Source organism: Schistosoma haematobium, chromosome ZW, assembly GCF_000699445.3.
Source record: "Schistosoma haematobium chromosome ZW, whole genome shotgun sequence".
Lineage (NCBI taxonomy): Eukaryota > Metazoa > Platyhelminthes > Trematoda > Strigeidida > Schistosomatidae > Schistosoma > Schistosoma haematobium.
Window position 1 is genome coordinate 3,303,546 of NC_067195.1, and position 22,925 is coordinate 3,326,470.

General features: G+C 36.9%; 1 protein-coding gene across 1 annotated transcript; it reads left to right on the plus strand.

Moving 5' to 3' along the window:
* The first annotated feature begins 1,158 nt into the window (after window positions 1-1,158).
* MS3_00002595 (uncharacterized protein) lies at window positions 1,159-22,887 on the plus strand. The gene is made up of 10 exons (XM_012941832.3): window positions 1,159-1,424; window positions 8,135-8,302; window positions 8,339-8,421; window positions 8,463-8,523; window positions 11,058-11,185; window positions 13,324-13,577; window positions 15,757-15,854; window positions 19,058-19,295; window positions 20,100-20,222; window positions 21,238-22,887. Exons 2-10 carry the CDS (start codon window positions 8,205-8,207, stop codon window positions 21,343-21,345), a joined length of 1,191 nt encoding a protein of 396 aa, XP_012797286.1. The 5' UTR covers window positions 1,159-1,424; window positions 8,135-8,204; the 3' UTR covers window positions 21,346-22,887.
* The last annotated feature ends 38 nt before the right edge of the window (window positions 22,888-22,925 follow it).

A 22,925-nucleotide genomic window follows, 5' to 3' on the forward strand; every position in this document is an offset into this window, starting at 1 on the left:
AGCATCGCTGTCATGCTGGTTGTCTGAAGGAAACACCTTACTGCTGTCACACCTCTGTACAGTCAGCAGTACGACTTCGCCTTCGGATCTTAGGTTTGTTGCTTTTAGTCTTACCGCTCTTCAACCGACCTTTCTGACATGGTAGGACATTGAGGGACGATTGTTCCAGCCAGTATAGCTCGGTTGCTTCATCACGATAGCCAAGCCCGACCACCACGTCAAGGTAGCAACAACGGTCGGGCAATATCACTACACTCCCATTCAATCAGTAACGGTCGTGGCATTTGTAATAAGTAATGATTCTGTAGAACTATGTTCTAGTTCGTCATTTATACCGTTCTAATAATTGACCCAATTTTACAATTATAAATTTGTCATGACGTGACCACCTAATCTAAGTCGCGCCATTGTCTATTCTAACCCGTCCTATCGCAAAAATCGGCGATATAATGTTCAACGTTTCTAAAGGACACATTCAAGCTGGAGAGAGAACAATATATATAATCTGAATAAAAGAGATAATCTACACAAAAATGACCACGGTTGCAGGATTGAGCCACGCCACCCAATTGAATGTCCCCACTTTCACCAATGTTGGCTTTCTCTTAGCGTTCAAAGTTGAGTATGCATCTTTTGAGTAATTATATGCTCGGTTTCAAAGATTGTGTAGTCAGGAGCCAATACCAATACAATTCCTTTTTACTTGATTGCTCGCTTGTTACGAACTCTAGATATGATACGTCCACTTGTGATCATCCAGTTCCATCTACACTAAGTCACATTATCCCGAAAATTCTTAGCGCATCAATTCGTCTACTTCTAAATATCATACCTTTACGTGTTTATCGGAGCACTTACCTAGTTGAAATTACTTCTAGGTTTGACCCCACATGTCCTAATAACTTGAATGCATTTCTTTCCGCTTTTAATGATTAAATTAACTAACAATGACGCTATTCGAAGGTTTCAACTAGAAACTATTATCGAAGATAGAAAGTGATAATCCTGTGAAGATAGGCCTGACAAGCTTATTTTGTAAATAGTTTTTAATATTATTTGTGTTTATTTTGTCAATCTTTCACTGTCTGTATATTTTATCATTAAATGATTGTACCTGTTGTTTTAGTAAATGACCTTGAACACACTTTCCGTTGTGATACTGACATAGCGTGACACACTTGTTGTTGTTCGCAAATACACTACTACACACGCACACTTCTTGTTCTATTCTCACGCGTTATTGAGCCAATTGCATTCTAAATCGAATATTATCCACATTTTAGACTGTTGTATCATATCTATTACATCCTAAGTCACGGAAACTTACTGGAGTCACATTTACCTCATCGGAGTTATTGCTCATTCATAATTTTGGATTTTGGTGCCAAAAACTCAAAGGAATACGCGACAACTAGCTGATTTAAGTAACGTCCCTGAACTTTTATTTTGTGTTACTAATTTATAAATTGTTATTGTTACATTAACTTTTGGACGCAATAACTTTATTGCTAATTGTTGGTTATTATACTTTTTGGTCCACCACAATCCCAAATGGAAGTGGTGATAAGTTGTCTTCCTCATCAAAAGAACACTGTCTGTTCCATGCTCCTTAGAGTTACATAAGACCTTAATGCAAGCTCAGTTTTTGCGATTACCTTTGTTCTGAATGACAAGTCCTAAAAAGCAGAAAATAATAAAAGCCTTGTATTTATATAACCTGCTCGATCGGCTTGTTCATTCCACTGTTGTCACCTCACGGATGTTGGAACTTTAACCAACTCTAGTCAAATTCATTTCCGTAACTAAATGAGATGAAATTAAAAAATGAAAGTCATATAAGAGAAATAACAATGAGTACTTAGGTTTGATAGTGATTAAGTAAATGTTTAGACGTTATCATAAAAAACAGGTGACATTGGACTGTTGAGAGAATTAGACCCAACGTTACGCCCAACTTCTGTTCTTATCTGTTATTAAGCTCGGTCGACTGATCCACCCTTTTCTAGCGACCCGAATTTCCGCTCATGTACCAAACGTTCGTGAATTGAAAGTAATCAACCCACATCTAATATCTATTATAACAACTACACAACAAGCCTTCAATTTTTAGGTGTCGGAGAGAAATTTTCACACTACCAAACCAGAACAATGTGAAACCGAAGACATTGAAGGCTAAAATTACCAAGAGACAGGTTCAAAAATCAAGTAAAACGAGTACATCCAAAAAGCGAAATTGATAATATTAAAGATGACTATGTAGTGGCATTGGGCCCTAACCACACAGTCCTCAAAGCTGAGCATGAAACAACGGGGAAAATATATATCCAACATTTAACACGGAGAAAAAGCCAACGATGGAGAAGTCGGGAAGAGTGTATTATTTGAATCCAATAGGGTGGCATGGCCCAAACTCTCAGGCGTGGTTACTGTGTACAACTTGCTTTTACTCATATTAATTCATATTGATCGGATGGTATGGCTCGGCATTGCAGGCGTGGTCATTATTATGTAAAATAATTGTTATCAACATTAAATATTTTGTTCTATCTCTAGCCTTAATATGTCCTTCATCATCTGTTAATGATTGTTACAATACGATGAGTCAGGGTAGACAATGACGTGACCTTATAGATTAGGTGGTTGCATCATGATAGATTTACAATCTTAGGATTTGCTCTATCATTAGAACAGTACTAATAACGAAGTAGACCACAATTCTACAAGTGTTTTATCAAAGCCACATCATAAAAGCTCAGACTAGGAGGAGTGAAGAACATTAAGTGAGGTTAAGAGAAATCCAAATGAAGGATGAAGTATAAGACAGGGAAAATGAACAAATAAATGACAGTACTGTCCAATGGAACACTGTGGAAGGATTTTCAGCGTGTTCTTTCCGTTACAATAAACACTCATTGACATACAGGCCTCACTACTTACAACAGTATACTTGAAACCATACATGACTGTGTGATCACTAGTACTTATACCAATACGACTGAGGATCCGACTAACGGCCTACTGTCTAATACCTCACGAAGACATGGTATTTTAATGTCTCTTACTAAGATTCCCTTTCTTGTCTTGAACCTGACTTGTGTTACTGGTCTACCCAAACTAGGAAGTACTCTCCACACGAGATGGAAAACTTACATATTGCTCTCAGAAAAGAGCATATCACCATCGAGCCACCTCTTGTATTGCTGTCTACTTGAAATCATTTGCAACTGCATTGTAAGAAAAGATTACCTTTCGGATCACCGCTTCCAGAGAAATAGAACCAAATCATTCACATACTTCCTCACACATATTAATATTCCTCTGAACTAGGTAAAACATTTTATAGCACAGAGCCACTTACATAAATCATAACGGTAACCAAGGAAAATTCGAATTCTATAGTCCATAAAATACACGGTCATTAAATTCATATAAACTAATAACCCACTACATTCTAGACATTTAGCCGAAAAATCCTCGTACGTAGACTACTGATACGCACTGCTTGGTAGGTAGTCTGAATCTCAAATCCATTTACATTCAAATGCATGAAGCTCATTGATCTGCCTTATATTGCTCATCGGTTTATACTTTGACAGTGTGACACCACAAGATTCTGGGTACACATCCAGATACTTTAAACAAGTCACAAAGTAAACTAAGATTAACAGGATCAATTTCGTCTTTATACCTCTCAAACTGTCTGAGTATAATGTGGTTAATCATAGGATTGAATCCTAAATGTCTGAAGCCTTCGCTACCAACTAACGGATCATCATTTGTGCGATCATGAATGAAATTTAGGACCCTGATAACTGGTACACAGTTGACTATACTTAGAACGTGCGAACAGAGAGGGTTAACGGCGAAACCAATTAAATAGACAAAGAAATGAAGAGATACAATTTGACGGTCCCAAGAATAATTTAAACATATTAGACACAGCTGAACAGTGAGGACTGGATTCAAAGGAAGTGATTTTGTTCTCTGGATAAGAAAAACATGACAATCTCGGTGGGAGAACTAAGGGCTGAGGTCAGAACGAATAACACCGAGTATGAAAATATCACGGGACGACATGGAAAAGACCGAAAATAGAGAGAGATTTTGAAATTAACGTGCCTCCGACAGAATTTTTGTAGTTGGAATAATATTCCCACACGGACGCATGCACAAGCTACAATGGTCTGACCAGAACACACCACACAGAACAACATCGGTTATATTTGCATCAGTAAAAAATTCAGAAGGATAATGGAAGACGTGAGAACCAGATGAGGAGCCGACATAGCTTCAGATCCACCGATTGGTTGTGGTCAAGACGAAACTGAAACTAAAGAGATAACGGAAATTCGGAAAAACAGCATTACAGAGGTTTAATATAGTCTTTTTAAATACATAAACACAACGAATTCAAGATAACTCTCAACAATAGCTACCATGCCCTACTAAATCTACTGAATGAAGAACAACCTACTATGGAAGACGAATGGAACGGTATCGAGGAAGCACCAACTTCAAAGTGTAAGGAGGTGCTGGGCCACAAACAGTGTCATCATGAGGAACAGATCTAAATGGAAATCCTGGATAAGATTCAGGAAAGGAAGAACAAGAAGACAGTAATTAACAACGCCGAACAAGAGCAGAAAAAGTCAAGGCATAAGATGAATACACAGAAACAAACAAACAAGTGAAGTAGAGCATTAGAGCCGACAAGCAGAAATATGTGGAAGACATGGCAATGACAGCAGAAAAACTGCAAAAGAAGGAAATATGAAACAACTATACGATATAACAAAGAGACTAGCAAAGAATCATAGTGGACCAGAGAAACTGGTCAAGAAGAATCACTAAGATGCATGAACAGAGGAACAGATGAGTGGAGCACTTCGAAAAAATCTTGGGATGGATGAGAAGCTAGGCCCAGGTCAAATTTGACTCTACCACAACTTTGTTCATGGCTGATATTTAAGTTCGAAATGCTAGTGGTTGGTTGAGTGTCAGTTGGTCTGGATGAGTTCGTAGTATTCGCATAGTTATGTGGCCTGTTGACGTCTGAAATCCTAGAAACATTGTTTAAAACCATTTGGAGTACGCTTCGGTGCAAACATCCCATTCTCTTTTGCGTAATTGTTTATCGGAAAGTTGTCGTTTTGCACGCCTCTCTAAAAATTGTATTACATCCCAAAAATAACATAACATTGCTAGGCACGATGACACGCAATTGAAGGGACTATTTATTTACACCGTCAGGGAAATATCTAGTGCAATCGGTCAAGCCTCCAGTTCCTGAGGTGGTTAGGATAATATAAGTGGACTGTCTAGAAGACTGATGGTAAACAAACTTCTCTTGTTCCTAAATAATTTTCAGGAGATAGTTGATGAATTTCCACGCGTAAGATAAGTTTAGTCCTGTTGCTTCGTAGACTACTCATGATCACTGTATGAAAGTGGAGAGATAGCAGATTGTTGCAAATCCATACTCTACATGTAATATATCAGTTCCTTTGATAATGTGCGGGTCCGGGCTCATTCATGACATCAATCCGAATTACCAATAAAACGTGTATCATCACGTGCTTCCAATGTGACCGAGGGTTTTCCCTATCTAAATATTCCTCCGCCGTTAGCAAACAGCGACCCTGCGTTTTATTATTTATGTTTGGTGCTCATGACAGTATGCGATCAGGTTGGACCTCACCTAGGTATGTGAGCAGCAAACATAATAGCTATAAAGTAATGTGCTGTAACAGCAAAGTGGTCAGTAAACAGCTAAAAGATTGAGGAAGCAAGGTCCACATTTAAAGGCACACTTGACTTAGCTACGTCTCCGCTTATACCATGCTTGGTAGCACGTGGATGTTGTAACTGCCCACTATGAATGACTAAACATATTAAAATACTTCTCTGACTCAGGAAATAGCATTGTAGTGTGTGTTTGATACCCCTAGGTAACCCTCATGCTATTGATAGATCCCACAGTGGAGCGTGGGATTATTTGTTAAGACAAACAAAGCCTCTCAACATTGAATATAAGATAATAGGAAATATAACGCCTATACAAAAATAAAGTGAATTAATACTTGAACTATATTGTTTTGACATATGCTTAGTTGTTTGAGGTGAAATCTTAACCAACCAAACGAAACTGTTACATGTGTACCTACAGATTTTGAACAGTACCGATCCTTTCATTATAAGGCTGCGAACGTTTACAAGGAATCGATAAGTAGGACTAGACTTTCATGTAAAAACAATTGGCAAGTGTTGTGAGAATAGTCTGAAAAAGTAGATCTCGTATGCAGAGAGGCGAACTCAGAGGAGCAATGTGATCATGCCACTTTTAGTACAAGAAAATCCATTAGCATTGTCAAGATGTAATGTTCCAAAAGCTGGAACTTCGCCACAATATTTTCGGAAATTATTTTCTACCGATGATTGTGAAAGACCGATAATTATTTGTGATAATAGCAGCATGTTAGCGAATTCCGTGTTATTGATAAGGGAGTTGTCTTACTACCACTTCAACATCTCAAACCAAATGATTTCAGTGGTTCTGACAATATTTATCCTACAATCATGAAAGCTGAACCTCTGAATAAACTGGATGATATATCTTTGACGCAGTCTAACTTGTAAGGAGACTAGAAATACACATTTATCAGCCTGGTTTATAAAGCGACGAGTAGAGACTCAGTCAGTAACTATCGACTTGTTAGTCTAACTAGTGTAGTTGTCAAACTAATGGTAGAGATTATTCGGGTGGTTATTTTAAATTATGTGGAAGGAAATGACCTTTAAGACAAGGATGTACATGGTTTCGGGAAAGGTTTTTGAAGCTTGTGAGGGTGATGTTTGAAATATTCTATCCGAATGAACCTGGATCATGTGAATAAGATGATGACCCCTTGTTTCAAACGTCAAGGGGGATACTCTGAAGCAAGATGCATGGTGAGGGAATAACGTGATGAATCTTTTTTTTATCAGTCGTAAGAAGACTAGCTGAGAGGCCTCAACATATCATCAAATCTGTAAAGGGAAGACTGAATATCTAGATATTTTATTCTGGATGATGGCACTGATATTGGTATATACTATATTTTCCATTCAAATATTAATGACATTTCTATAAAAATCAAAAACCAAGATCACATTTCAATTCAGATTTGTGTAGTAGTGACAAAAGACCTACGGCATATGTTATTCCTTCTCTAGTGTGCTTCTGTGAGTGTCCGATATTCTTTGAATGAGTCAATTGAAGGTGCGCACAACACTGATTCAGGAAACAGGTTCCGAGAATTGATGAATCGGTGTGAAAACATGTATGCCAAGGGTATTTTATTCGTTCTCGACTTTTCCACTCGCCTGCTGTGTCCTCTGAGATGTCCCCACCTAGTGAGACGAAAAAGAGAGAATAAGTTGGGTCCGAAATCATTTCTCAGTATTCTGTACATCAAAACTAGATCTCCCTTTAGTCTGCGATAGACCAGAGTAATGAGTTCTAGCTTTTCAAGCTGCTCTTCGTTTGGTAAATCCCGGTGTTCTGGAATTGCACAGATAGCTGCCCTCTATGTTTTTTCCAGGATATCCGATTCACCTTTTAATCAGGGGCTTGCAGCCTGAACACAATTCTCAATCTTAATTCTCACTAAGGTTTTGTATACTGTGGTGAACATGGGAGTATCTAACTAAGTGGATGTCCGTATAAAAGCTCGGATGGTTCTTAACCTTTTAGCTGAGACCTCACGGCAATGGACCGTCGTCTTAAGATTATGACTCACTGTCATCCCTAGATCCTTATGAGGCCGGATCATGGGAACTGGCACTTCCCATATGCTGTAACTAATAATCATTGTCTCCAAAGTGCATGTAGACACACTTTGCAGCGTTAATATGCATCAGACACCCTGTAGACCAATTAATCATATTATTTAAGTTTGTTTGATGAGCACATGCATCTGCGCCTCAAGTTATTACCCGCCAGATTTTTAGATCGTCAGCGTATAATAACATTGAGGACTGTACTATACTTGGGAGATAATTTCAGACGGTATAAAGACTAAAGTGAGATAGATCCTTTTAAGCACTATAAATCGCATGGATTAACACATTTGACGTTGTACTCTCTCTACTACAGATTGGGGGGCAACTTGAACGTGATTCGTGCCGGCCTTGAAGGTTTTGGCCCTCATTTAACCCTCGTACCAATGTCTAAGAAGAAAGGCGATGTGCCAAAAAAAGCTGTTTTGCTTGGGAGGATCGGTACTAATCTGAAATGTGGTGTAGTTGGCCTCCCGAACGTTGGGTTGGTCGCTTTAAAATTTCTTCTAATGTAGTTTAGAAAATCTACATTCTTCAATATTCTCACTAAAAGTCAAGTCCCCGCCGAGAATTTTCCATTTTGCACTATTAATCCTAATGAAAGTAAGTTTATTCACATGAATAAGCCAATTAAAGTATTTAAGGTCGTGTTGCAGTTCCAGATGAAAGATTCGATTGGCTTTGTGAATATCACCAACCTGTTAGGTGAGTTTCTTATGTCCTACAATTGACATGATAAAATACAATATCCAGTTTAAAAATGTTCAAAGTGCACGTAGTCACTTTACTCGTTTGCTATTGTTGTTGTACATCCACTGTGTGACTGTGTGATGCATACATGGAGCGAATTAGTTCCTGTCTTCTTTTCACTGTCAACGCTTAAAATATTCTCTTTGAGTTATTTGGTTTCTGCAATTACGACAAGACACAGCTTGCTTTTCAAGTGTCTTGTGACTAATTTGTTGGTCTTTAATTTCCTGCTACGTAGTAAAACCAAGCCGAAGGAACACACTTTTTGACTCATTAGTAAGTGGCAATCATTTAAGCCTTGTCTGGACCAAAAGTTTCGTGTAAATTAAAGTGTTGCAATCATTTGAAAGGCTGATTGTATTCCCAGACTACTCAGTAATGGACTGTTGTTAGGATCAGAGTTAAATGTATAGGTTACTCCAACTTCGTGGGACTAAATTTAAAGATTCAGTAACATTATCAAAGAAAAATAAGATATTTCAAGAGATCTGGACGTAATCTCTCAGTATTTTTCTCGTACACACCCTTTGCAACAACCACCTATTCATCAATACAACTATGCCATATTGTCTGCATATATAATTAAAAACCAGTTAATTAATTAGTTATTTATTTGAACACAAATGTTAGTACAAAGGGGCACCGAATACATATGCGCCACCCAAGTCGCTTGATCTGTATGTGGGCTGTGATACCGCCTGTGTGCCTAAACCAAAGCAGGTGGTTTTCTTAGGGGGCCACACCCGAAGCCTTCGACCTAAACGTCCGACCCACAAGGTAGTGGGGCAACATCAGGAGATACAGTCTCATGGTAGCCATTGACTAACGATAGGTTCACACACCATTTGTCCCCTCAGGATCCTGGAGACCATGTGCTGTACACCATTGGTTTGGAGTGAGGGTTTTCCAACAACCCCTATTAAGATCTTCCATATCCACCAACCCGATTAAGGCGGTGGATATTCGCTTTTCGTCCTCTTAATTTCGTAAACAATAGTGAGTAGGACTTCCCTGGTAGTGGCTGTATACGCGTAGCCATGCAAAAGCATTTGGAGAGGGAAATATAACTCTCCCTACCCTAGGCCATGCCAGGGCATTCGGGAGCAAAACCCATTTAAGGATCATTTGGAACTACTCAATGATTCTCAAGCATCTTTGTCTGCACTGAAAAGAACGCAAAAATTCATACAGAGTATTAGCACTCAATTCAGAGATATGATCATGAACTCCATGATAAGAAAAGATTTCAGTATTAATAATGCCTAGAATTGGCTTATATATGTAGGCTAAGAATATATCTACAGTTGAAGAACATATGGAAGTCATAACAACTATCAGCCAACATCGAAGTCACAATCTTCAATGCGAACGTCAGTACAGTTCTACTGTATAGAGCTGAAATGTGGAGAACCACTATAACCACCATCAAAATGATACAAGTGTTTATAAACAATTGTCTACGAGATACTGAATGTCCTTTGGCTGGATACCATCAACAACAGCCTACTATGGGAGGGAACAAACCAGCTTTCAGCTGAATAGGAAATCAGGAGAAAAACTCTGGAGGTGGATAGGACATGCACTATAGAAATCCCCAAACTACATCACGAAGCAAGCCCTAACTTGGAATCTTAAATACAAAAGGAAGAGAAGAAGACTAAAGGACGTGCTATGTCGGGAATTGGAAGCAGACATCAAAAGGGTGAATGTCAACTGTTAAGGACCATCCAGGACAGTGTTGGGTGGAGAATGCTGGTGAGCGGCCTATGGTCCTCTATGAGGGGTAACAGGCGTAAGTAATAAAATATCCAGTTATTTGTTAAAACTGGTAAATCGAGTTATTGATATGTGTGCACAATTGACGAGATGTCAACCTTACAGTCGAAAAGCTTATTGTTGTGCGCCGAATTCACTTAATTTATGACCGTAATGCGTAGACTATTATGATAAAGGACATGGGTATGTTACATACCATGCGGTTATAATTAACAGAAGATATATAAATGCGCATCGGCACAACAACACCACATTAGCTTAATGTGTTATCCAACCAATTATCACAAATATACGGGGACCAACCAGGTAGTTTCCGGTTAAAAATTGTTCTATTCATAGTTAGTGACTCCATGAACTGCAATCACCTCTTACTCAAACTGTTCTTGACTTTCTTCCACTTTTTACGACAGTTACCATTGCGCGTAGTTGTATATGCATACACATCTTGAGATATCAGTCATCTCATCAATCGGTTTGTTTTCATCAATAAGACGATATTATTATTGGAATATAATGGGGTTAAATAAAACAGATCGAAGCTTATAGTTAGAATAGTTTGCTAAACTAAATCTTAAAACCACTTTCATTAATTCACACATTCATCAACACCAGTGGATATTTGTCTTCTTTACACAGTTGTCTACTCATAAACACCTTTCAATTTAGCCAGTTTTAATCAGATAACTTTCATTTTTCATTTTGGTATAATTTAGTCGAGTACCAGCTTACTTAAATGTTGTTGATATCGCTGGTCTAGTTAAAGGCGCACATGAAGGACAAGGTTTGGGAAATGCATTTCTTTCGCATATCCGCAGTGTTGATGCAATTTTCCATATGTTAAGTAAGTAAATTTAAATTATAACTTAAAAGATTATTGATTTACTTTTGAAACTATTCTCAAAATATACGATAAGAATTTATCTAGATATTTCCTAATATCTATGGTTTGTATATCTTTTTTATAAAGTAAAGTATTATACTTTTGGTTAACTTTGTCAGGTTTTATCAGATTTCACTTTTTTAATGACATCTTATTCTCATGTCGTGATAAAAATGCTAAATTGTTAATGATTTAAACCTATGGAGTGATTAACTAATATCGTTTCAAATTACAGGAAATTTAGTTAGTGTTTGATGATTTTTCCTAGCCATTTTATGGAGATCTTTATTCAAATGTTAGAGTCCACCACTGCAGCATAGTAGTTCTCGTTATCCTGGCTTGTAAACAGTACACGTAAGTGGTATCTGACCGTCTAAGTATGCCTATATGTAGTTGTAACTTCAATAAGAAGTCAGATATGGTTTCTAAATAATCTTATCAATTTTTATAGGTTATAACTAGTGGACTGCATTTTATACATATTAAACAGAATATCAGAATCACGAAAACATGTTGCATAAAAATACGTGTAAATAGTAATTAGGATCATTGGATGATAAGGTCAACATTGCTAAATTTGTTTGTAGTAACATCCTAAAACATAGTTTTTTCCTGACTCTAGGTTTATGTTAGTGCTAAGGATTACAAATCAAAGTGCGCGACGTATAAATGTTTGAAAGTTCATTTCGTATTTTGAGTCGTGAGCGTTTACAAATGCACATTGACTTCAGTTCCTTAGTAGGGACAGTTTTCAAAGGTGGAATTTTATAATGTATAAGTATATACCCATTTCCTAGAAGATATACAAGAGCATATGTAATTACGTTGCAGTAACTTAACTCATATCGTACTTTTGATCAATTTCAAATGCCAACTCCATTTATTTTAAAGACCCTGTATCCTTAGTTAACAGCCTTCTACAATGCTAATATTTGTAATTCAAAAGGTTACAACTTATTTCTTAGCTTTCTTTTTTTACTTAGGATCGTTTTACTATATTTTTTTTAGAGGCATCCTAATACTTTAGGCCTGATTTTAATATTGACAACTGGAATTATATTGTATGAACAATACTTCAAAGAAATTATTGGTTGAATACTTGTGATCGTTTGTGTAATGTCATCTAGATGACTTTGTTTCAGCCTGATATATAACTTGTTAGTTAATCAGACACGAGTTTAAGAATTTCTGTTACTCAATATGATTCTCACCCAACGTCATTGATCGAGCCAAAAAAATAGTTCAAAATAACAACGTAAAACTATACTTTAGTTCAAACTTTCCAATTATCACATCACAACGACACATAAATACTAATGATATATAAGTAGGGGAACATAAATGTAATGTATTTATTTGTTTAAACTTTCAAGGAAATTGAAAGGAATGCACCCACGTTGATTTTATTATTTATTTATTTATTTAAACACATAAACATTGGTACAAGGAGGCACCAAATACATAGGCGCCACATAAATCATTCGACTTGTGTGAGGGTTGGCATACTCCCAGGGTGCCCAGACCGAGACAGGTGGTTTTCTGAGGAGGCCACACCCGGAGCCTTCGACCTAAGGGTCTGACCCACATGGCAATGGAGCATCATGAGGAGATGCAGTCCCATGGTAGCCGGTGACCAACGACTGGTTCATACGCCATTTGTTCCCGCAGGATATTGAAGCTCATGTGCACCATTGGTTTGAGATCCGGTTAAAGCGCCGGACATTCGCTTTTCGTCTTCTCATTTTCGTAAACAACACCCCTGGTGAGAGAAGGCAGTGAGTAGGACTTCCCTGTCAGAGGCTGTATACGCGTGGCCGTGTGAGAGCATTTCGAGAAGGAGGGCGGGCCTACCTCACTCTCGGCCATACCAGGGCATTTGGGGGCACGTTGTTTTTATGGATTGGAATTACTAGCTAACGATATTTCGAACCAATCTCTAGTAATTTGGTAGTAAGTTTTCGATCTTTGTCTTTTATTCTACCTCCCAGTTAGATTTGACTTGTCCAAATAAATTTTGAAAAAAATTAATTATTATTTAGTATACACAATGATCATTTCATAAGCTTTTAAAAATCTTAATGCATTCTTTAAAAAAAAAGGATTATTTGAAAATGAAGACATCACTCATATTGAAGGTGATATTGATCCTGTACGTGATTTAGATATCATTGATGAAGAATTACGTCTCAAAGATATTGAATATGTTACTAAAGAGTGGGAGAAATGTGAAAAAGTAGTTATTCGAGGCAATGATAAAAAACAAATGCCTGCTTATGAGTGTCTTACAAAAGTTAAAAATATGTTAGTCAATGATAAACGAAATGTTCGTTTCGGTGATTGGACTCCAACTGAAGTAAGTTTGGTTGTGCTTTTGTCTAATTTTTTTTTAATACAACAAATTCAAAGTTGTAAAAACTTCAACTTAATTGTTAAGCAGGATACTTGTGTATTTGGGGTGTTGTAAATCGTGATCTCTATCTACAAATTTATCGAGATACTTGATTTTTGTGAAAGATATACTTATATATAATTTAAACATAAACACTGGTACAAGGAGGCACCAAATAGACATGCGCTACATAAATCATTTGATTTATTTGAGGGCTGGGATACTGCCCGGGTACTCAAACCGAAGCAGATAGTTTTCTTAGGGGGTCACACCCGGAGTCTTCTACCTAAACGTCTGACCCACAAGGTAGTGGGGCAACATCAGGAGATACAGTCTCATAGTAGCCATTGTCTAACTATAGGTTCATACACCATTTGTTCCCTCAGGATCCTGAAGACCGTGTGCTGTGCACCATTGGTTTGGAGTGAGGGTTTTCCAACAACCCCTATTAAGATCTTCCATATCCACCAACCCGATTAAGGCGGTGGATATTTGCTTTTCGTCCTCTCAATTTCGTATATATATGTTATTTTATTACGTAAAAGCTACCCATCTGGCTGCTTATCTTGTCTTTGATTTCTAATAATGCAGTCTCGTGAGTAGCCGTCATTCGGTCACACTATATCATATATCGCTTAGCATTGTATTCATTAATTTCAACAATCAAAATTTTTGTTAAATCATATTGAAGAAAACCTCATCCATAACAGTGGCAACAGAGATGAGATCAGTGTCTTTTAAAGGTGTTATAATTTCTCTTATTACGACCCATCTATTCCTGTTGGTTAGTAGTCTTGGACACCAATTCACTCAACAAGTCCCCAAATCAGAACACGGTTGAACAGGAACGAAATTATATCCCAAATAACGAGGGTAGATGGAAGTAAGAAAAACTTTAGTATAGTTATAGTTTTTACATGAGAAGATTCTAAAGTCTTCTCCAAGCATCCACTAGCGCTGATTGGATAAGAAATAAGCGGTCAGCGTACACGGAACGTACTTTAATCCAATTTATATACTTCTAACAAAAGTAATGCGTACATGATACTCATCTATCGATTGGCGTTGGGCTTATTTACTGAACAATCTAAAATTCCGTTTATCAAATCATGGTTTATTACAAATAGTAATTTTTTTTCATAATTAAAACACTTGTAAAACTCTTAAGGTCAAAAGCATTATCAATTTGCAATTTAAACAGGAAACAATCTCATATATATTGTTATGTTAGATAGATCTAATCGGCTAGCATTTTTTTACGTGCTAATTTACATGAAACTCTAGAGTTTATTGCTATGATTACACTTGATTAACCAACATGACATGACTTGCAACACCACTTTTTTGTTGAACAGTGTAGTTTCAATTGTCAAGCCTAATCGAGAGAGTTTATTTGAAACTTTGCATAATTAGATCACATGACCGTTGTTGCTACCTTGACGTGGTGGTCGGGCTTGGCTATCGTGATGAAGCAACCGAGCTGTACTGGCTGGAACAACCGTTCCTCAAGGTCCTACCATGTCAGACAGGTCGGTTGAAGAGCGGTAAGACTGAAAGCAACAAACCCAAGGTCCGAAGGCGAAGTCGTACTGCTGACTGTATATAGGTGTGACAGCAGTAAGGTGTTTTTTCCAGACAACCAGCTTGACAGCGATGCTGCCTTTCCACAAAGAGGGGTGGGGTTAGAAAATATCGACCCTAAAAATGCACACCTTACCTTATCCCACGGATGCCGCCTCCGGCGGCAAGGTCTCAACAAGTACGGAGCTAACACAGAAATTACTCATAAAAAGGTCGTGTGTGACCGACTTCAAGCAGTTGTCCATTGGGCACTACGGTCACGCTTTCAGGTCACTAAGACCACCTCTAATCCAATTTCCTTTCCAGGTACCTCTAGAAGAACCCTTCCACGATGTGGGCAACCGGGAAGTGACAACCGCCCTCATACCTCTAACAGCACTTAAGACCACTGTATTCATAATCAATCTCTCTCTTCTAGATCATATGACATTAGGCATTACCCACCACCCAATGGTATTTGAGCAGAATGTTCAACAAATTGTAAAATTTCTTTAAATAGTTCGGACAATAATCAACCTTTCGACTATTTTGTCACCATGTTTCTGATTTTTCCCTCATCTAGGTGGAGATTCTTAATGAGCACTTATTTATCACATCGAAACCAGTGATTTATTTGGTTAATATGTCAGAGAAGGCATTTTTAAAGAAGAAAAGTAAATGGTTAGTTGGTATTAAATACTTTTCTATTTATATAGTATATTCCAAGAGCCTATTCTGGAGATATTCCCAATTTATTAGTAACAGTTTCTCACAATCACAGCCACTTTTGGCTTGATCTTGTACAATTGTTATTTTCTACTTTATGATGGGATTTGTTTGTATATAAACCCGGTATATCTGAAATATATGATTCGTATCGCGGAGTCTGATATTAGCATTCTGGATTTAACAGGCAGGGCTAGGTGGAAAGAAGACCAATCGAAACTCTAGACTACTCATACAGGTTTATGCGTCATTAGTTTGCTTGTTATAAGTCAGTGTATCTAAATTGGCAAATCATATTTCACGATATTGTTTAGCACAAGAACATAACACATTTCACAATAAGAATCAAGCATCTCGATTCGTTTGCTAACTGCTGAGTAATTGTTAATAATAAACCAACCGTTTGAGCTTGATTAAAGAATGCAATGGTCAGTATTCTACCTTGGTAATAATAACATTATATTCAAATGATCTGTGTTTTATGAGTTGAACTTTTATAAAGAGAATAAAAGTGTATTTTCTACAGCAAAATCAGTCGACTTATTCACATGTATTTCATGGCTTCTCACCAACACTCACATACATTAGACTTAGATAATTATAAAAGTGGATAGCATTCAACTTGTATTTTATGGTTGGGATCAGACACATATGTACATCAGTCCAAGTTGCCATTACCTCATTAGCACAACAAGATGAACACCGAATTCATAGAAGCAGTTAACTCAATGGTGGTAATATATAAAAGAAAGATTGCAAATAAGGATACAATACAGGAAGAAAGAATTAGTTCGTAGAATGAAAGATATGAAGCGATTTTAATCTCTTAGTTTAAGGGAGGACAGAGAGTGTATACACCGACACCATTGTGATCGATTCTGAACCATGTCACCAAGACTCTCCAACCATTGGTTACGACAGTCACGCGGACCCCAACCAAGTAGTCTGCATCTACCAACATGGCTCAGACTAGAAGTCAGTGACTTTGTGGACTGATGCCACATTTTGGTTTGACCACCCCTAACTTTCTTTCAACCATCCCTAACACTAGTCAGCATTGCACGCCGTGGTAATCGGTGTTCGTGCATACGTAATACGTGGTCCAACCATCTCAGTCGATGAAGATTCATAACCTCATCAACTGATTTACCATCATTCCTTAATACCCTGGTGTCTAATCTCACTATTACGTACCCGGCGATCCTAGCAGATAATTGGCTACCATTATTATACCTGATAAAATTTATTTGAATTTACTTACTAATAATAGATTTATGTATCCTACTTTGGAAATTACTTCTTTATACATAAAATAGCTAATGTTATCACTTGCCTATCCAAATCAAGGTAATGGCGAGGGGTTCGAACCCAAAACGTATGGGTTGATATTTGTGTTCATTGATCAACAGGCTATCGCTTTATACACATATATATGTACCCACATCAAATATATTTTTATCTTTGCCAGATATTATTTACATCTTTAAACTTTATATTTCCTAAAAATAATTCAAATTGGTATTCGTCTACAGTTAGTGGATTGCTTTTAAGCTGTATACAGATAGAAAACACTTCTTACTATACATATTTAAAGAATATTTGTTCTGTGTAGGTGTTGTAACTTGTGCCATGTGTGCCCTGTTAATGTATACGTAATGGTACTGCCAATTAGAGAGCAGTGAATTATCGATCGGACCAAAGACGCGTAAAACCTGTACGAGTAGTCTAGACTACTTATCGGTCCTGATTACTGCCAAGCCCAACCTGTTAAGACCAGAACACCAATCTCAGCTTCTGCGATATGAATCATTTATTTCAAACATACTGAGTACATATACCAACCAAACAGACCACACCGACCATAAAATAGGAAACAACATGTGTACAAGATTTAGCCAAATGTGGCTGTGAATGTGGGAGGTAGTAATTAATAGTCAGGACATAATTCAAGAATGGTAAATCGTATAATAATAGTTCATAGGTCAGAATAAAGCTTATAATAAGAGGGACATGAATATGAATAGCTTAGTTAATTAACAATTATACGATAAAAATATATGTATAGTACTTGTTAATAAATGAATCCCAAAAGTCACCATTATACTTATCGGGACATAACAGTGGGCTCAAATACATGACCGTATGTATAGTATAGCTCAAGTTGTTTAGTTTTGATTATTAACTCTCAGTTCTCTCTTAAAATAATAACTTCGGTGACATTTTCGTAATTCATAGTGTTGTCGCAATCGCTTTTACTTTGCTAACTTTATGTGCCTCAAGGTTATTGTATGTTACTTTATAAACAAAGTTGTTTCTTTTACATTTTTGACTTCTGTTTCTAATATAACGCTCTCTTAAAAGTTAATAATCACATTGAAATGTCATGTATCAGACATTCGGTCTATCTGAGTTTACTTGCGTTCTCGTCCGTTGCTCGTAAATAAAATTTACTGTCCACCAGCCGAAAACCCCATAGTCGTTTTCGCCAGGTCTTAACACCATATTAATATTAAAAGTTTTGCCAACTTGGAAGTGTGACGACAGATACAAAGGGAATACTATGACAAATAATAGGTGGCAATTTTGGTCGCGTTATCCTTATACTTTTCAAACCTGAACCCCTCCCATTGGAAATCCTTGGGCCAAGTTTAAATATGATCATTTTCTGTTTCCTTTTTGGAATGATAGCGTCACTGGCGATGTTGTTTATTTGTAGAGAACATTGCACTTTATTCTAGTTGTATGTCTTTAGTCGTACAGCTCTACAACCAACCTGTCCATCAGAGTAGGGTCTCACGAAAAAAGTATATAAGTCAAATAGCTGAACTGGTTAATCACAAAAGACTAACATGTTTACTATGATAAAGTAACAAATACAAATGTGGGGGTTATTCTGTCTCTTGATATCCGGGTATGAAATTAATAATACAGTTACTAGCTGACCGTATTATTTACTGGTTATTATTGATCGGTGATTCTTTTAACAAACTGAACTGTTATCCTTTTTGTAGTGTTTTTTAATCTGTGTTGACTGACATATTGACTTTATGCTCCTCTTTAACGCAAAGTATAAACTAGTGATTTCCCGTGAAAGTATTATTAATTTTATGATTGATATAGTATCCTGTCTATTATTCTGACTTTTTTCTTTTCAACAGGCTACCAAAAATCAAGGAATGGGTTGATGAACATGATTCCGGTGCAGCGATTATTCCTTTCTCTGCTGATCTTGAACAAAAACTCAGTGAAATGTCACCAGAAGAAGCTGGGGCTTATATGAAAGAAAATGAATTCACTACCATGTTGCCAAAAATTATTCGTATCGGTTATCAAACATTACAATTACAATATTTCTTCACATGTGGTAAAGATGAAGTTAAAGCGTGGACTATACAGGTTTGTTATAGAAGAATTTTACCGGGGAAAAAAATCAGTTTTGCAGTTGATAGTATGTGTTTAATACAGCAATTCAGTAATCATTGTTGTATAGTACGTTGTGGAACAGTTTGAAAGCTGTCAATGTAAAATTTGAAACTATTGTATCGTCTTGATTGACATACATCAACAAAGCATATCTACAATTTCAAATGAATTGTTACTTCTTTCGTCATCCAGTAATACGATCTCAGACATAACCCGTAACCTGTAGGATTGAAATATTTACACCCGCTGATCACTGAGTAGTACTAACAAATATAATGTTCGTTTTATTCTTAATGTTAATCAAATTGCAATACAGTCATTATATTGAATAACTAGCTTACAAGTTGATCGATTGAATTCTACTGTTAATAAATAGTAAACAACAAGTCATCGATCATTCTACTACGTGGTGTTTCTCAATGGTTATGGTATTTAATTTTCAGTCACTAAGTTGTACGTTCGGGTGGTATCAGTAGTTTTTACATTTAGAGTATTACTTGAAACCAACCTACTTGGATATATCTGCCTTGATCCAAAACTTAGTCAAGGCAATGATTAGAAAAACTCTTATAAATTAGATTATTTGGGTTCTCTATTCATTTGTATTCTAAACAAACCTTAGTGTGTCAAAGTGTAACCTTAACTTATTATTTCCTTATTATAAAGCTTTGAATGATTTTGTTTTGTTAAGCCGAAAATGTATTCGTTTCTGTTCACCTTATTGTTAACAATAAGTTAAATCAACTAAATAATTGTCTTTATATTTTACTGTTCTAGAAAGGTTCAAAAGCTCCTCAAGCTGCTGGTCGAATACATACAGATATGGAAAAAGGTTTTATCATGGCTGAAGTTATGTCATATGAAGATTTCAAAGCAGAAGGTTCTGAAGCTGCTGTCAAAGTAACTATACATAGTGTTTTTTTTTCAATTATTTATTTATTTTAACACATGGATATTGGTACAAGGAGGCATCAAATATATATGCACCGCATAAATCTCATTTGATATGTGTGAGGGCTGTGATACCGCCCGGGTGCCCATACCGAAGCAGGTGGTTTCCTTAGGGCACAACTCGAGCCTTCGACCTGAAGGTCCGATCCACAAGGCAGTGGAGCATCGTAAGGAGATGCACTCCTATGGAAGCCGGTGACCAACAATTAGTTCATGCGCCATTTGTTCCTTCAGGATACTGAAGCCCATGTGCACCATTGGTTTTGGATCCGAATAAAACGCCGGACATTCGCTTTTCGCTCTCTCATTTTCATAAAGAAGACCCCTGGTGTGAGAAGGCAGTGAGTAGAACTTCCCTGGCAGAGGCTATATAGGCGTGACCATGTGAGAGCATTTCGTGAGGGAGAGCGGACTCGGCCATATTTAGGGCATTTGGGGGCCAAGTATTTATAGGTTTTGTATGATTGAATTTTCCGTCTAACGAACATGGTGTATGCTTTTTTGGTTAATCAATATGGGTTGAGTTACATTATTCGACCAAACTAATCAAAGTGAAAACAACTACTTTCATCTAGTTGCTAAAATTATGCGGTTTTATACAAAAAGAATATATACTGCCATTATCAAGTGGTGTAACAGAAAAGAATACACGAGATAAGATTAATTGTTCTGATTCAAATTGTATTCTAGATATTGATCTGATTTTCCATAGGTGGATAGAGAATTGGACTTGTGACCTACTGAATGAAATCCAAGTAGTAAAATCAATTAACAATCATCCATACATCTTATTATTTACTGGAATGGTAAATTTTCGTCAGTATATATATAAAACAGAAGTGTATATGATACTTTGCTAAACGCCATACAGACTTTAATTTTCGTTATATATTAGACCGTTTCATTATTGTTGTTCAGTTTTGCCTATTTGGTCAATCTGTTCTCTACTCTATTGTTTTATTAGGCTGCTGGCAAATACAAACAGAAAGGACGGGAATATATTGTTGAAGATGGGGATATTATATTGTTTAAATTCAATGCTGGTGCCGGTCTTCAAGCGAAGAAAAAATGATATTTGTTGTGTTATATAGGCCTAATTTATTTTCACTAACTTTATAAAATGAAATTTGATATTACCTTGGAGTTGCGTTAAATTTCGTCTGTATGGGATATATACATAGCTTTTAAATCTTACCACATTAGTTTATAAGTCATTAGGTTTGTTGCCATCGTTACGTGTTCGGCAATTGGATACACTAAAGTAGTTGATGACATGTCATCTTATCTAGCGCCCCCAAGTATTTCTAGGCTGACATTCGCTTCTCAACTGCCAGTGTAAAACTGTTAGGGTTACCAAGATGAGACGCTGAAAGTTGTATATGTGGCTGACTGCTCTCGAAATCGTTCACTAGATGTCTTCCAGATAAACGGTTCTTCCGTGTGAGAGCGTACTCATCTTTCATAATGTAGACACTAGCCAGAGATATTCAATTCTACTGTAGCTTGGATTGACGGGTAAATTGCGGGAGTAGTTGTGACGTAATGACAAAATGGTGATAGTGAAGTTTGTTTTTCTGTGACAGCACCTTTTAATTATTTTTACGTTGTACATGCTAAGTTTATTTCCATCCCAGCCTAAAGTTTGGAGTGGTGGTTGGATACACGTCTAGAAAAACGAGAACAGTCATATATAGAGTACTCCTTTCGTCTGCTAATAACTCGAGTTGATACATAGTGCACATATGCGTGATTATAACTCACTACCTATAGTGGCATAAACAATCCTGATTCAATTAGAAACACTATGAATGAGTCCTTTGCCATGGTCGCATCCTCTCGTTCAAATTTAGATTTGTCTGCAATGATTTCAACTTGCTAAACATTATTAGAAGGATATTGGAGTAATACCCTTTAAAAAAGGTTTATATGCTTAGACATGCATGGCTGGCAGAAAAGAATGCACTTGCCAAATATTCACACTATTCCGAACTTCATGTTCTGTCACGACGTTGCTCTGACATACATTGTGGTCGGTAAAATGTTGCGTGACAATGATCATAAGACTTTACCATATCTTGCGAAATGTAATCTATCCGAAACGAAAACAGATTTTTCAATGTAGAGGCTGTATCTGCTGGGAGGAAAAAATGTCAAATCCTAACAGAGCACTCTGATTGGAGCAAATTTTTAATTAGTGACAAACGGAAACAAAGTACGTTCACTATTACAAATAAATATTTAGTGGACACGTTTCCCCTCACAAGAACTATTTTTAGGAAAATAACTCCTTGTATCAGCGAAAACCAAGGCAAAGCTACGAAAACATAAACGTGTTTGGAATTAATGGACGGTATTGTCATGCATCAAACTGACGTTTACTTGTGCATGTGAGAAGTCGGTATGAAAGATATGAGCAACCATCAGTATGTAGCGGTAAATAAATCCCCAAAATAAAATAGCTCTGTAAGTTTTGACGTTGGAAGCTGACCAGATTAGTTTTAGTGGACTCATCTAGTTGAAGGCAGTTGGTCATGCATCCGCAATCGCTAGCCAGATTAGATCAGGCAATTCCGATATATTGGTTATCGCCAAATACACTCTTCCGATCTCCTCGGCTCTGTCTTTTGATTTCTCTTGGTGGGTACGAATTAT